Source organism: Melanerpes formicivorus, unplaced genomic scaffold (genome assembly GCF_026170545.1).
Source record: "Melanerpes formicivorus ecotype bairdi unplaced genomic scaffold, bMelFor1.0.p_v2 SCAF_6, whole genome shotgun sequence".
NCBI lineage: Eukaryota > Metazoa > Chordata > Aves > Piciformes > Picidae > Melanerpes > Melanerpes formicivorus.
Window position 1 is genome coordinate 29,495,463 of NW_027142358.1, and position 15,960 is coordinate 29,511,422.

Below are 15,960 nucleotides of genomic sequence, written 5' to 3' on the forward strand. Positions count from 1 at the left end.
CCCATCAAGATACCTTCTGCAACAGCCTCGATTTTCTCACTAGAAGTTGTCCTGGGTGTCCTTAAACCAGGACAGAAGTGTAGACACCTAGACATCAGCAAACCAATCCTTTGGCCCAAGCCTCTCCTGCACCCGTTGAATGAGGAAGCTTAGACCTCCCAAAAGTGCCACCAGCACTGCAGGCACTAATTTCTCTGTCTCAGTTGATACTCAACCTCTGCCAAACACCAGAAGTCATCCTAGAGAAGGGAGGAAGTCTGTCACGTTTGTGAATAGCTGTAACTGCTGAACCAGGACACGGCTGCCTCTGATTCTATTTGCTTACAGTTTAAGTGTTCTCAATCCAAGTGCCACCCCCTGGGCTTTAGGACCCCTTAGAACCTGGCAAGGGCCTGAGCTTTGTGGAGGAAGAGCTTCTGCCATGATTGACTGCATGGATTTCGCCCTCTTTGTCCTTCACTCTTCTGATGCCATTCTCCCCTCACAAAGTGGGTGTTGTGTCAGTCCAGCAGTGGCACACGTGGGGAACGTTGCCTCCTCCCTCCACTTTGGATCTTCTCCTTTCCATTTCCAAGTCTGCCCATCCATGACTCCATCCCTGCATCTACATCCTTCTGCATTTGCATTCTTTGTTCCATTCCCACTCCAGCCTCCCCTTGGTCTCCTCCCTGCAACTCTCAGGGGCCCCTTGAGGTTGGGTAGCCCCCGCCCTGCCCCGCCACGCTCTGAAATGGTTGGATTGGGGGATGAGCAGGAAAAAAGTGTGAGCTTTGACAAACTGTTGCCCTTGCCTGCAGACTGATGAGCAGTTATTTGCAGTTGATCTTTGTTTTAGGAACAGCAGTTGGATGAAAAGGATGCCAGGCGCTTCCAGCTGAAAATCGCCGAGCTGAGCGCCATCATCAGGAAGCTGGAGGACAGGAACGCGCTGCTGTCCGAGGAGAGGAACGAGCTGGTGAGTGCACAGCCTGCTCTCGTCCCCCAAATGGAGAGATCCTCTCCTCTGGGCTCTTTGGAAAGGATTCCAACCTGCCCAGGGTGCAGAGGAACCTCATAGCCTTCAACCAAGGCAAAGGTAGGGTCCTGCACCTAGGGAGGGATAAGGCCCTTCACCACTGTTGGTGAGGGGTGAGCTGCTGGAAAGCAGCTCTATTGGGAAGGACCTTGGAGTGCTGGGGAACAGCAGGATCCCCATGTGCCAGCAATGTGCCCTCATTGCCAAAAATGCCAGTGGTCTTCTGGGGTGCATGAAGAAGAGTGTGGGCAGGAGGTGGAGGGAGGTTCTCCTCCCACCCTGCCCTAGTGATGCCACAGCTGCAGTCCTGGGTCCAGTTCTGAGCTCCCCAGTTCAAGAGAGATGAGGAACTACTGCAGAGAATCCGGTGGAGGCCCCAAAGATGCTGAGGGGCCTGGAGCATCTCTGTGAGGAGGAAAGGCTGAGAGCCCTGGGGCTGTTGAGCCTGGAGAAGAGCAACCTGAGAGAGGATTTTCTAAGTGCTCAGCAAGAGCTAATGCACATGTGGGGGGGCGCAAAAGCTTGAGGCCAGACTTCTCAGTGGTGTCCAGTGAGAGGACCAAGGGGCAATGGGCATAAATCTGAGCCCAGGAGCCTCTAAATGGGAGGAGAAACTTGTTTGGTGTGGGGGTGCCTGGAGCAGGCTGCTCAGAGAGATTGTGCAGTCTCCTTCTCTGGAGGAGAAACCCACCTGAACATTGTGATCCTGGGAAAGCTGCTGTGGATGACCTTGCTTTAGCATGGGGGTTGGACTGGATGATCTGCAGAGGTCCCTTCCACCCCCACCATACAGGGATTCTGTGAAATCATTGCAGGAATAGCTACCTCCTCCCTGCACCAGGTAGCTGCTGGTATCTGACACCAAACTCATCTTTTCTTATGTACCAAAGAATTTTTGTCGCTGACCTGAGGCCTTCAGCAACTTGCTGTAGTGGAAGGTGTCCCTCCCCGTGGCGGGGGCTTGGAACTAGATGATCTCCAAGGTCCCTCCCAACCCAAACCGTTCTGTGACTCTATCAGTCTGTGACATGAACTGAACTATTGTATTAATTTATAACCTGGATACACTTCTCACTTGACACACTTGTGGCACAGATGGAACATCTCATGAGGGAGGCACAGAGTGAAGACCTCATGAGGGAGGACCAGATTGACCACATCATGAGAGAGGCCCAGACTGAGGTCAGAGTGGCTGGAGAGCAGCCAGGCAGAGAGGGACCTGGGGGTGCTGGTCGATGGTAGGCTGAACATGAGCCTGCAGTGTGCCCAGGCAGCCAGGAGGGCCAATGGCATCCTGGCCTGCATCAGGAACAGTGTGGCCAGCAGGAGCAGGGAGGTCATTCTGCCCCTGTACACTGCACTGGTTAGGCTGCACCTCGAGTCCTGTGTCCAGTTCTGGGCCCCTCAGTTTAGGAAGGAGGTTGACTTGCTGGAAGGTGTCCAGAGAAGGGCAACAAAGATGGGAAGGGGTTTGGAGCACAGCCCTGTGAGGAGAGACTGAGGGAGCTGGGGTTGCTTAGCCTGGAGAAGAGGAGGCTCAGGGGTGACCTTCTTGCTGTCTACAACTACCTGAAGGGAGGTTGTAGCCAGGTGGGGGTTGGTCTCTTCTCCCAGACACCCAGCACCAGAACAAGAGGACACAGTCTCAAGCTGCACCAGGGGAGGTTTAGGCTGGAGGTTAGGAAGAAGTTCTGCACAGAGAGAGTGATTACCCATTGGAATGTGCTGCCCAGGGAGGTGGTGGAGTCACCATCACTGGAGGTGTTCAGGAGGAGACTTGATGCTTGGTGTCATGGTTTAGTTGATTAGGTGGTGTTGGATGATAGGTTGGACTTGATGATCTTGAAGGTATCTTCCAACCTGGTCTGGTCTGGTTTGGTCTGGTCTATTCTATTCTATTCTATCCTATCCTATCCTATCCTATCCTATCCTATCCTATCCTATCCTATCCTATCCTATCCTATCCTATCCTATCTTATCCTATCCTATCCTATCCTATCCTATCCTATTCTCTTGACCACCTCATGGGGGAGGAACAATCTGCTTCCCTATGGAAAATACCAGGAGTTGCTGATCAGTTCTGCTTTGCATTAGAAGGAGATGCTGATGGTGTGAGGGTTGGAGAACATGCTGAATGTCTTTGAGGCAAGCTACCAGCACCAGGGGTGTTCCTTCTCCCTTCCTCTTCCAGCTGAAACGTCTCAGAGAAGCTGAGAGTCAGTACAAGCCCATCCTGGACAAGAACAAGCGCCTTAGCAGGAAGAATGAAGAGCTGTCCCATGCCTTGCGTCGGATGGAGAATAAACTGAAGTTTGTAACCCAGGAGAACCTTGCCATGGTGAGTGTCTGCCTGCTCCAGAGAGCAGGGGGGTGCTGCTCCCTGGATGGGAAGGTCAGGCATTGTCCCAGACTTCCAGGTTTAACAGGGAACTTGCCCCTTTCTGGTGCTGGCTGAAGTGATGTTGCCCCTGTACTGGGCACTGGTGAGGATGCACCTTGAATCCTGGGCTCATTCTGGGCCTCTCACTTCAAGAAGGACATTGAGGGGCTGCAGTGGGTCCAGAGAAGGGCAAGAAAGCTGGTGAAGGGTCTGGAGAACAGGACTGGTGAGGAGCAGCTGAGGGAGCTGGGCTTGTTTATTCTAGAGAGGAGGCTGAGGGGAGACCTTCTGGCTCTCTGTAGCTCCCTGAAAGGAGGAGGTTAGAGTGAGGTGGGGGCTGGTCTCTTCTCCTTAGTATCAGGTGGTAGAACAAGAGGAAATGGCCTGAAATTGTTCCAGGGGAGCTTTAGATTGTGGATTAGGAAGAAAACGTCTTTACTGAAAGAGTGGTCAGGCATTGGAACAGGCTGCCCAGGGAGGTGGTGGAGTCACCATTCCCTGGAGGTGTTCAAGGAGTGTGTAGAGCAAAGCTGGAACACAGGAGGTTTCACCTCAACACAAGGAGACACTTCTTTGCAGTGAGGGTGACAGAGCACTGGAGCAGGCTGCACAGAGAGGTTGTGCAGTCTCCATCTCTGGAGGCTTTCAAAACCCCCCTGGATGTATTCCTGTATGACCTGCCCTGGGTGATCCTGCTTGGGCAGGGGGGTTGGACTGGATGATCTCTGGAGGTCCCTTCCAACCCCTAACATTCTGTGACTCTGCTGCTAATTCCTGTCTTTGGTGTGCTGCCTCCCCCTTGCCCAGTGTCCTCTCTGTGGTGCAATGGGCTTGATGCAGCACACTGAGGAGCAGGAGCACTCAGGGTGTTTACAGTCTACATGTAAGCCTCAGCAAAAGCCAAGCAGGGTGGCTGCCAGAACAGCCATTAGACTGGATGCCTCACTAAGAGGAAGAGTCATGTCCTGTCCCTTGGCAAACCTTCTGATCATTTCCTTCTTTGCTTCTTTTAGAGACAAAGAGCTGGATCAATCAGGAGACCAAGCTCTTTAAATGACCTTGACCACAGCCAGGAAGAAAGAGAAGTTGACTTCCTGAGACTACAAGTTATTGAACAGCAGAATATCATTGATGAGCTCTCCAAGGTGAGAGACAATTCTGGTGCTCTCATGCTTTCATGCAAGGTCAGCTGAGGCCAGAGCAGAAGAAGTGGAAGCCCAAGCAAGGGGTGGTTTGGGTTCTGTGAGCCAACAGGCAGAGCTTGCATCAGGAGGACATGGTCAGCATCTCTGTGGTTGGTGGTAATTGAACTGAATGTAAGTTGTCTGTGGTAGGGTGGTTGGGAATGTCCCCTCTCTGGAGGTGTTCAAGGCCAGATTGGATGAAGTCTTGAGTGACTTGCTGTGGTGGGTGGTGTCCCTGCTTATGGCAGGAGGGTTGGAACTGGATGATCTTTGAGATCCCTTCCAACCCAAACCAGTCTATGAATCTATGAATGAATCTCCACTGCACTGCCTGAGAGAACCATGGCAGCATGCCCAGCAGATGTTCTGATGGGCAAGTCCTGCACCTGGGAGGGAAAATGGCAGAGCACCTTCAGCTGGAGGCAGCACCAGGGCTAACTGGACATGTTCTCAGTCTGTGGAAGGAGGAAACATTGGAATCACAACACTCCTGCAGAAAATACCTTGGATAGGATTGGATTGGGTTGGATTGGATTGGGTTGGGTTGGGTTGGATTGGATTGGATGGGATTGGGTTGGATTGGATGGGATTGGGTTGGATTGGATGGGATTGGGTTGGATTGGGTTGGATTGGATGGGATTGGTGTAAATTTGGTCTCTTACTGACCTCATTTCATTCTTTTCCATCAGACCCTGGAAACTGCTGGCTATGTGAAGAGTGTCATGGTAAGAAGGCCATTTTCATCCTCATCTTCCTATGCTTGAAGCTACTGTTCATGCAAAGCATACAGGGGATCACAGAGGGTTCTCCTCAGTGTAGATGTTCAGCAGAAGCTGCTCACCAGAGAAGAGCACAGTGATAGTGGAGAGGAGAGCTCTGGTGAGAGAGGAAAGCTGTGTTTTCCCCCTGGTAAACCTCCTGTCTGTGTCTGGCTCTTTCAGGAACGTGACAAACTGCTGAGGTATAGGAAGCAGAGGAAGAAAATGACAAGAATTCCCAAGGTAAAAGCTAAAGCTTGTCTGGTGACCTGTTGATGGGCATGCTGGCTTCCTCTGGTTCACACACAGGGGAATGTTCTCCTCAAAGGTCTGCACAGTGGGTCCTCATCTTAGATTTGGGCCATGTAGTTCAAGGACTTTTGTAGTCCGTGTGGGGATACCCAGAGAAGATCTGGGAGGATCTGCCCTGTGGAAGAGCAGCAAAGCTGCTGAAGGGTCTAGAGAGTAAGGCTGATGAGGAGGCCAAAACCAGGGGGTTACCAATGGCTTCCTGCTCCCTTCCCCCACCCTACACAAGGTAAAAGAGAGAGGGAGAAGAACAGAGAGTAGCTTGTTAGTAATTAGCCACAACAAAGAAATGCAGCCAAGGTCAGCAACAGCTAAGCAAAAGCACCCAGCTAGTATCTTCTAGAGCAGGGAAGCCAAAAAGAAGAAGGAGGTAGTTTACACAACTAACTTTATGTTAGATCAGACCACTGGGATTACTTACACCTTAGCATTACTTGTCTTTTGCATCCAGTGGGGTGTTAGATAATCATGGGACAGGGGGGAATGGAACAAAACTAGAAGTGGGGAGATTCAGATTGGATGTTAGGAAGAAGTTCTTCCCCATGAGGGTGGTGAGACACTGGCACAGGTTGCCCAGGGAGGTGGTGGAAGCCTCATCCCTGGAGGTTTTTGCAGCCAGGCTGGCTGTGGCTGTGAGCAGTCTGCTGTGGTGTGAGGTGTCCCTGGCCATGGCAGGGGGGTTGGAACTGGATGATCCTTGAGGTCCCTTCCAACCCTAACAATTCTATGATTCAATAGTAATTTTGAACATTCTATTACATTTCTACTCCATCTGTGGAAAATATTCCTAGCCACAGCCTCAAACTGCCACAGCCTCAAACTGCCACAGCCTCAAACTGCCACAGCCAGCTCTCCAAGGAGCAATAGAGTGAGAATTGTCCAATCCCCTGCAACTGAGGTTCCTCCAGAGGTGGATTATGTTCAGATCCCAGGTGGTGTAGGCAGATGCCTGACAGCACTGCTGTCCCCCTGGTGCTGGCAGAGCCATGGCAGCGCTGTGGTGTGCCAGGGCTGTGCCTGCTGATGCCTTCTCTCTGCCAGAAGCCGGTGGTGGAGACATTCTTTGGCTATGATGAAGAAGCTTCCCTGGAGTCTGATGGTTCCTCCATCTCATACCAAACTGACAGGACAGATCAAACCCCTTGCACTCCTGAAGATGACTTGGAAGAGGTATTTGTCAAACCCCTCCTTTCTTTTGCTGTGCAACCTCACTGCTAACTGCTAATGAAACTCCTGCTCTGTCCTACCACTGATTTGTCACCTCTGACCAGCAAATCATCAATGTCATACTGGGCACGTTGGGTCATATCTCTGGACCCCAAGTCCTCAGTCATTTCACAACTTGTAGCCAAGCTGGAAATGTTGCAGCCTAAGAATGGGAGATTTGTGGTGGTTTAGGGGGTCCAAAAGGACTGAGAAGTCGGACAACCCTCAGAAGATGTCTTCACAAAGAAGTTTACTGCAGGTTTGTTGCATGTGTGGTTTGGGGAAGGAGGAGGAGGTGGTTCAGGTCCTTCTGTTGGTCATGTGGACTTCAGCATGGAGCAATAAGATTTGTGTTGCTGGAAAGGGAAGTAAGCCTTCACATGAGGCCCTAGCCTCCAGAGGAATGGCTCTCTCCTTGCTTTAAGCCTTGGTTCAGTTTTGGGTCCCTCACTCCAAGGAGGACACTGAGGTGTTGGAGCAGGTCCAGAGAAGGGCAACAATGCTGGTGAAGGGTCTGGAGAACAGGGCTGGGGATGAGCAGCTGAGGGAACTGGGATTGTTTAGGCTGGAGAAGAGGAGGCTGAGGGGAGACCTTCTGGCTCTCTGTAACTACCTGAAAGGAGGTTGGAGTGAAGTGGGGTCAGTCTCTTCTTCCTAGTATCAGGTGATAGAACAAGAGGAAGTGGCCTGAAAATGTGCCAGGGCAGGTTTAGGTTGGAGATTAGGAGCAATTACTTTGCTGCAAGAGTGGTCAGGCACTGGAACAGGCTGCCCAGGGAGGTGGTGGAGTCACCATCCCTAGACGTGTTCAAGAAACCTGGGGCCATGTCACCTGGGGCCATGGTGTATGGCCATGGTGGTGCTGGGTTGATGGTTGGACTCAATGATCTTAGTGGTCTCTGGCAAGCAAGTCTGTAATTCAGTGACACTTCTCCCTGCTCAGGCAGTGGGAAGCTGCTGCACACTGCCAGCAGCATAACCTCATTTTGTGTCAAATGAAACATTCCTGTCAGCCCCACACACAAACATTCAGAACAGGGTACTGGGGGGAGACAGAAGAAGATGAAGGGCTCTTTCATGTTGATGTCACTGTTTCTACAAGTGTCAGCTCAAGATCAGTGCTTTAATAATTGAGGGAGGCTGTCAGGCTTGGCTTATCTCCAGGCTGGAAGCCTTTTGTTGTTTCAAGTCAGGTTTTCACCATTAAATGTGATGTAGATGAAGGGCCTTGAACACAAGTCTGATGGAGGAACATCTGAGGGAAACAAAGAGGCTGAGGGGAGACCTGGCTCTCTACAGCTCCCTGAAAGGAGCTTGGAGTGAGGTGGGATTGGTCTCTTCTCTCTAATATCAGGTGATGGAATGAGAGGAAATGGCCTGAAATTGTTCCAGAGGTGGTTTAGGTTGGAGATTAGGAAGAATTTCTTTCCTGCAGGGTTGGTCAGGCACTGGAACAGGCTGAACAGGGAGGTGGTGGAATCACCACCCCTGGAGGTGGTGCTGAGAGACGTGGTTTAGTGGCAGTGGCTTAGCAGTAAGTGATAGAGTCATAGAAGGCCGGGTTGGAAGGTCCCAGTAGTGGTGGGATTGTGAGATCTAGGTGAGCAGTTGGACTTGATGATCTCCAAGGTCTGTTCCAGCCTCAACAGCTTCATGATTCTGTAAATCTGTGACATGGTTTGGTGGCAGTGGCCTAGCAGTAGTGGTGGGATTGTGAGCTCTAGTTGAATGGTTGGGCTTGATGATCTCAAAGGTCTCTTCCAGCCTGAGTAGTTCCATGGTTTGATGACTTTGCCTGGTGCAGTAAGAAAGGAGATTGAGGCATTGGATGTTACAAGGATGCCAGGTCTCTATCTTCTGAAGGTGGGGAGAATTCCCTTTTCTTCCTGTATTGCATTTTCTTGAAGTAAGAAAATCCAAGAGATGTTCAAGGGCCATCATCAGTAAATTTGCAGATCACACCAAGCTGAGGGCACGAGCTGATCTGTTAGAGGGAAGAAGGGCTCTGCAGAGGAACCCTTGACAGGCTGGACAGATGGGCAGAGTCCAACAGGATGGCATTCAACAAATCCAACTGCCAGGTGCTGCAGTTTGGCCACAACAACCCCATGCAGAGCTACAGGCTGGGGTCAGAGTGGCTGGAGAGCAGCCAGGCAGAGAGGGACCTGGGGGTGCTGATTGACAGCTGGCTGAACATGAGCCAGCAGTGTGCCCAGGTGGCCAAGAAGGCCAATGGCATCCTGGCCTACATCAGAAATAGCATGGCCATCAGGAACAGGGAAGTCATTGTGCCCCTGGACTCAGCACTAGTTAGGCCACACCTTGAGTCCTGTGTCCAGTTCTGGGCCCCTCAGTTTGAGAAGGACATTGAGACTCTTGAACATGTCCAGAGAAGGGCAACAAGGCTGGGGAGGGGTCTGGAGCACAGCCCTGTGAGGAGAGGCTGAGGGAGCTGGGGTTGCTTAGCCTAGAGAAGAGGAGGCTCAGGGGTGACCTTATTGCTGTCTACAACTACCTGAAGGGAGGTTGTAGCCAGGAGGGGGTTGGTCTCTTCTCCCAGGCAACCAGCACCAGAACAAGAGGACACAGTCTCAAGCTGTGCCAGGGGGAATTTAGGCTGGAGGTGAGGAGAAAGTTCTTCCCAGAGAGAGTTGTTAGCCATTAGAATGTGCTGCTCAGGTGGGTGGTGGAGTCCCCATCCCTGGAGGTGCTCAAGAGGGGATTGGACATGGCACTTGGTGCCATGGTCTAGTCATGAGGTGCTGGGGGACAGGTTGGACTTGATGATCTTTGAGGTCTTTTCCAACCTTGGTGATTCTGTGATTCTGTGACAAAAGAGACAGAGCCTTGAGGGCACACAACAGGATGTTTGCTACTGTGCTTCCCAAGCTGCATTTAGAGAGGAATAATTGTGGCCCTTTCTGGAGCAAACAAACATCATCCCCTCTTACTTTAGTGTTTTGTTCCTGCCATTGCAGGGCATGGCCAAGGAAGAGACGGAGCTGCGCTTTCGGCAGCTGACGATGGAGTACCAGGCCCTGCAGCGAGCCTACGCCCTATTGCAAGAACAGGTCGGAGGAACATTGGATGCAGAACGAGAAGTTAAGGTCTAAATGGCTTATATTACCTGGAAATTAGGGATTTGTGTGGTGGGAGGGCTTCTGGCTGGGCTGGCTCAGGGTGTGCTCCAGCAAAAGCGGGGCCAGGCAGCTCTGAGTCCTGTGTCCAGTTCTGGGCCCCTCAGTTTAAGAAGGACATTGAGACTCTTGAATGTGTCCAGAGAAGGGCAACGAGGCTGGGGGAGGGGTCTGGAGCACAGCCCTGTGAGGAGAGGCTAAGGGAGCTGGGATTATTTAGCCTGGAAAAGAGGAGGCTCAGGGGAGACCTTCTTGCTCTCTACAACTACCTGGAGGGAGGTTGCAGCCAGGAAGGGGTTGGTCTCTTCTCCCAGGCAACCAGCACCAGAACAAGAGGACACAGGCTCAAGCTGCACCAGGGGAAGTTTAGGCTCAAGGTGAGGTGAAAGTTCTTCACTGAGAGAGTCATTCGTCATTGGAATGTGCTGCCCAGGGAGGTGGTGGAGTCACCATCACTGGAGGTGTTCAAGAGGGGATTGGACGTGGCACTTGGTGCCATGGTTTAGTCATGAGGTGCTGGGTGACAGGTTGGACTTGATGATCTTTGAGGTCTCTTCCAACCTTGGTGATACTATAATACTGTCAGCTCCATGCTGCTGGATTGGGTGATTTAGACTGGAGACTGGGAAGAAGTTCTTTACAGTGAGGGTGGGGGGACACTGGAACAGGTTGTGGATGCTTCCTCCTTGGAGATGTTCAAGGCCACGTGAGGCCTTGAGCAGCATGGTCTAGTGGAAGATATCCCTGGCCATGGCAGAGGGATTGGAAGTGAGGTTTAGGTTGGACACAAGGAGCAATTTCTTTGCTGCAAGAGTGGTCAGGGATTGGAACAGGCTGCCCAGGGAGGTGTTCAAGAAACCTGTGGACATGGCAGCTGGGGACATGGTTTAATGGCCATGGTGATCTTAGATCGATGTTTGGACTCCATGAACTGGGAGGCCTTTTCCAAGCCAAACAATTCTGTGATTCTAAGAAGTCATTTGTGTTTTGCTGGCCTACTGCCCACCTAATGGGATGCTGCTTATGGTAGCCTTAAATCTCAGGCTGATGATCCTATCTCAAAGACACCTCTCTGTGATTCATTTATAAAGCTATGTGCCCAGCTGCTCTGCCAAAGATCTTTAGAAATCACTTGTTACAAGCATTTGCTGCTCTCTGCATTCTCTGTGCCTGTTTCAGCTTTTGTCTTTTAGGGAAAGGGTGATTTATGGTCTGCTTTTTCATTCCTTTTCCCTCCTCCTGCCCTACAGACACGTGAGCAGCTCCAAGCAGAGATACACCGCTCACAGGCTCAGATAGAAGACCTGGAGAAGGCTTTGGCTGAGCAGGGGCAGGTAATTGCCTGGGGCTGGGCAACAGCCCTGTCCCCAGCCCTTGTGCTGGGGCAGGAGGGGGCTCTGGAGACCAGAGTGGTTGTGTCACCTTGGAATAAGTACCGGGGGATGCTCTTGTGTATTCCTGGATGTACAGAGCAACTGTTCCTGGATCTGTAGCCTGGAGAAGAGGAGGCTCAGGGGTGACCTCATTGCCCTCTACAACTACCTGAAAGGTGGTTGTAGCCAGGAGGGGATTGGTCTCTTCTCCCAGGCAACCATCACCAGAACAAGGGGACACAGTCTCAAGCTGTGCCAGGGGAGGTTTAGACTCGAGGTGAGGAGAACGTTCTACACCAAGAGAGTCGTCCATCATTGGAATGTGCTGCCCAGGGGGGTGGTGGAGTCAGCATCCCTGGAGGTGTTCAAGAGGGGCTTGGCTGTGGCACTTGGTGCCATGGTCTGGTCATGAGGTCTGTGTTGATAGGTTGGACTCGATGATCCTCGAGGTCTCTTCCAACCTTAGTTTTACTGTGATACTGTAGAACAAACCTGATGTGGCTGATCTTTATCAGTGATCTGGATGAGGGGATTGAGGGCACCCTCAGTCAGTTTGCAGATGACACTAATTTGGGTGACACTGTTGATCTGCTGGAGGGTCAGGGGCTCTGCAGGGGGATCTGGCAGGATGGGCTCAGGTCTATTGTATGAGGTTTACACAGCCAAGTGCTATGTGATGCACTTGGATCACAACCCCATGAATGCTCCAGGCTTGGGGCAGAGAGCCTGGAAAGTTGCCTGACAGAAAAGGAACTGGGGATGTTGGCTGACACCAAATTAAGATGAGGCAGTGTGTGCCCAAGTGGCCAAGAAGGCCACCAGCATCCTGGCCTGGATCAGGGATAGTGTGGCCACAGGACCAGGGCAGGGATTGTCCTCCTGTACTGGGCAGTGGTGAGGCCACACCTTGAATCCTAGGCTCTGTTTTGGGCCCCTCACTCCAAGAAGGACATTGAGCAGCTGGAGCAGGTCCAGAGAAGGGGAATGAAGCTGCTGAAGGTTCTAGAGAGCACATCTGGGGATGAGCAGCTGAGGGAACTGGTGGTGTTCTGCCTGGAGAAGAGGATGCTAAGGGGAGACCTTCTGGACCTCTACAACTGTCTTAAAGGAAGTTGGAGAGAGGGGAGGATTGGTCTGTTCTCCCTGGTATCAGGTGATAAAATGAGAGGAAGTGGTCTGAAATTGTGCCAGGAGAGGCTTAGGTTGGAGATGAGGAAGAATTTCTTGGCTGCAAGCATGGTCAGGCATTGGAACAGGCTGCCCAGGGAGGTGGTGGAGTCCCCATCTGTAGAGGGCTATGTGCTGGAGATGTGGTGCTGAAGGACATGGTTTAGTGGTGACCTGGTAGTGCTGGGTTAATGGTTGGACTTGATGACCTTAAAGGTCTTTTCCAACCAAATTCTGTAGTTCTGGCATTTCATCAGCCACTTTCTGCTGTCTTTGCTGACCATCTGCAGCCTCCCTTACAACATTGGTCATTTCTTTTTCAAGGACATGAAGTGGATCGAGGAGAAGCAAGCACTGTACAGAAGAAACCAAGAACTGGTAGAAAAGGTGGTTAATGCTTCTCTTGTTATTCCATGAACATGTGCAGCTTTAGGAATGCAGAAGGTGCAAGCAGTATTGTAAGCTGCATCACAGAGCTCCGCTGGCATTAATTCCTGTCGCATGATGGGCTCCTCACCAACCTGCCACAAGTGGATTTCTGGCATTCCCTCTTGCCCCACACCATGTCCTGGTCAGGACAGTAGCTCTGGGGAAAAGCTAAAGCCACATGTCCCTTCCCTGTTGACCCCAGGGGTGGGCCCAGCCCCTGGGTGCTCACACTGACCCTGGTGTTTCCCCATCGTGGTTAGTGGGTGGTGGACCTGAAACGCTGCTGCAGTGCTGAGAGCTTGGTGCTTGGTTTTGCAGATAAAGCAGATGGAAGCTGAGGAAGCTCGCCTGAAGCATGATGTCCAGGATGTGAAGGATCAAAATGAGCTCCTGGAGTTCAGGATCCTGGAGCTTGAAGTGAGCACCTGTTACAGGCATGGTCCTTCCCACCTGCCCTGGGCTGCCTGAGCTGCGGGCGGTGCAGCTGGGAGCTTGCCCATGTTTGCTGTGAAGAGCAACACGGCCCTGAGCAAGGCCGAAAGGGCTGGGAACAGTGCTAAGAAAAGGGGGGGAAAAGGCCCAGCACAACACAGATAGGATCCTGGAGCTTGAAGTGAGCTCCTGTTACAGGCATGGTCCTCCCCACCTGCCCTGGGCTGCCTGAGCTGCGGGCGGTGCAGCTGGGAGCTTGCCAATGTTTGCTGTGAAGAGCAATATGGCCCTGAGTAAGGCCAAAAGGGCTGGGAACAGTGCTAAGAAAAGGGGGGAAAAAGACCCATGGTGGGTAACCAAGGGTCAGTAACCCATAGTGGATAAGCCCTGGTGGGTAAGCAGTGGTCAGTACCCCCTGGTGGATGACCCAGCAACTCCTGTTGTTTCAGGAGAGAGAAAGACGGTCGCCTGCCATCAACTTCCACCACGGTCCCTTCACGGAGGGGAAAAGCCCTCTCCAAGTCTACTGCGAGGCAGAAGGTGTAACAGTAAGGGATTCTCGTTTCCTACTTCCCTGTCCCCAGAGCAAACCAGACCCTCTGTTCTGACTCCTGGTTTTCCCTTTCTCTCTTGTTAGGACATAGTAGTAGCAGAGCTGATGAAAAAGTTGGACATTTTAGGGGATAACGCCGTAAGTGTATGTTCCTTTAATCAATTGTGCATGCTTTGGTGCATCTTTGTCCTCCTCTTAAGCAAGCAAAGCCTTGGGTTGCTGCTGCACAGCCTGGCCTGCCCCTGCTCCCAGTGCTGGGCTGTGAGCTAAGTGTCTTCTGGCTTGACAAGGTCTTGTTAACAGCCTCTGCAGGATCGTGGGCTCACAGCATTGCTTTGGATTTGCCAATGAGTTGGAAACTTTCCAAACTGTGGTGTTTGGGGTTTTCTTTTCTGCCCACTCTTCACACCTGGTGTCTTTATTTGCTCACTCTGCTTTGCTTTGCTTTTGCATTTCTGGTTTGATTTCATCTAATAACCTACAGACCTTTGGTAGCAACCAGGAGATGAACCAACGAGTCCTCCTCTGGAGACCTTCCAAACCCACCTGGACGTTGTGGTGCTGGGCAAACTGCTGTGGGTAACTCTGCTGTAACAGGGGGCTTGGACTGGATCATTTCCAGAGGTCCCTTCCCACCCCACTGTGGGTAACTCTGCTGTAACAGGGGGCTTGGACTGGATCATTTCCAGAGGTCCCTTCCCACCCCACTGTGGGTAACTCTGCTGTAACAGGGGGCTTGGACTGGATCATTTCCAGAGGTCCCTTCCCACCCCACTGTGGGTAACTCTGCTGTAACAGGGGGCTCGGACTGGCTCATTTCCAGAGGTCCCTTCCCACCCCACTGTGCTGGGACTTGGGGATTCTGTAGCAGCAGCATGATAAAAAGGAGGAAATAATAAGCAATATGAAGATATTTCTCCTTCAACAAGTGGAAGTAAATAGTCCCACATGTAGCCATAGCTGTAGAAGATAGATAAGCCCTTGGATATTTTGGTTCTGTACTCTCCTCTGTCACCAGAACCACTGAGCCCCATGGCTGTGAGGGACAGAGGAGCACAGAGTCTCACAGAGCCTTTGGCTGATGAAGGATCCTTCCTGGGAGACACCACCACCAACATCATCAGGTCTGCAGAAAGGTCCTCACCATTCTGAGAGCTCCTCACCTGAGCTGCCCCAACTCTGCCTTGTGCCTCTCTGCAGTTTGGTTACCAGCCAAACCACCATCCTCAGGGCCGTGGGGCAGCCTGGAAGCACCTCCTGTGCACTTTCCCAGTCAGACTAGTTGGGTCCTCGTGCCTCCACTGTCCCTAGTTTCTGACATCTGCATGTTTCTACCCCATGAAATCAAGTGAGGGGTTAGTGGAGGACCTGAAACACATTGATGCCATTCCTGAGCTCCACCACTGCTCAGCCAGTGATGGTGGTGTAGTGTGATGGTTCAGCCCACCCACACCAACACTGCCAGCAGGGGGAAGAGTCCTAAAACCTTTTCTGTGCAAAGACTGGAAAAACAGAAAGAGAGAATCCTAATCACCAGTGAGCTGTGACTGACCCTGGTGAGGTGTAGAAAGATAATACTCATTAATCACCAATCCCTGTAGTGATCTTGCCTTCAGTTATTAATGTTAATTCTATTTTATTAGTAGTATCAGGTCAGTCCCATGCAGAATGTTTTGGGACAACATCCCAAACAGGCAGCTTGGAGACAAAAAGGAACAGCAACTGAGAGCTTTTCTCCTGTGTTCTGCTCCCTTTGGTTTCCTCTTTGTATGTATTTGTGGTCTCTGCTATTTAAGATACTGGAACAGGGTGTCCAGGGAGGTTGTGGAGCACCTGGAGGTGTTCAAGGCCAGGCTGGATGAGGCCTTGAGCAACCTGCTCTACTGGAAGGTGTCCCTGCCCATGGCAGGGGTATTGGAACTAGATCACCTTTGAGGTCCCATCCAGCCCAACCCATTCCTTGATAATGTTATTTCCTCCTGACTTTTTCCCCTTGTTATATCCCACAACCAACTGC

General features: G+C 51.6%; 1 protein-coding gene across 29 annotated transcripts in view; it reads left to right on the plus strand.

Annotated features, from left to right (window-relative positions):
• Nucleotides 1-15,960, plus strand: part of JAKMIP3 (Janus kinase and microtubule interacting protein 3) — a 109,444-nt gene that overhangs the window by 62,728 nt on the left and 30,756 nt on the right. For 10 of the 29 annotated variants that reach the window (XM_068140235.1, XM_068140242.1, XM_068140251.1 and 7 more), the window contains 12 exons: nucleotides 836-955; nucleotides 3,207-3,353; nucleotides 4,409-4,540; nucleotides 5,269-5,304; nucleotides 5,521-5,580; nucleotides 6,688-6,816; nucleotides 9,831-9,959; nucleotides 11,240-11,323; nucleotides 12,854-12,916; nucleotides 13,277-13,375; nucleotides 13,840-13,938; nucleotides 14,028-14,087. In XM_068140235.1, the coding sequence (XP_067996336.1) occupies nucleotides 836-955; nucleotides 3,207-3,353; nucleotides 4,409-4,540; nucleotides 5,269-5,304; nucleotides 5,521-5,580; nucleotides 6,688-6,816; nucleotides 9,831-9,959; nucleotides 11,240-11,323; nucleotides 12,854-12,916; nucleotides 13,277-13,375; nucleotides 13,840-13,938; nucleotides 14,028-14,087 (1,158 nt within the window). Of the gene's footprint in view, nucleotides 1-835; nucleotides 956-3,206; nucleotides 3,354-4,408; nucleotides 4,541-5,268; nucleotides 5,305-5,520; nucleotides 5,581-6,687; nucleotides 6,817-9,830; nucleotides 9,960-11,239; nucleotides 11,324-12,853; nucleotides 12,917-13,276; nucleotides 13,376-13,839; nucleotides 13,939-14,027; nucleotides 14,088-14,961; nucleotides 15,064-15,960 lie in introns of those variants that run through there. The other 19 variants (XM_068140239.1, XM_068140245.1, XM_068140255.1 and 16 more) reach the window with 12 other exon arrangements.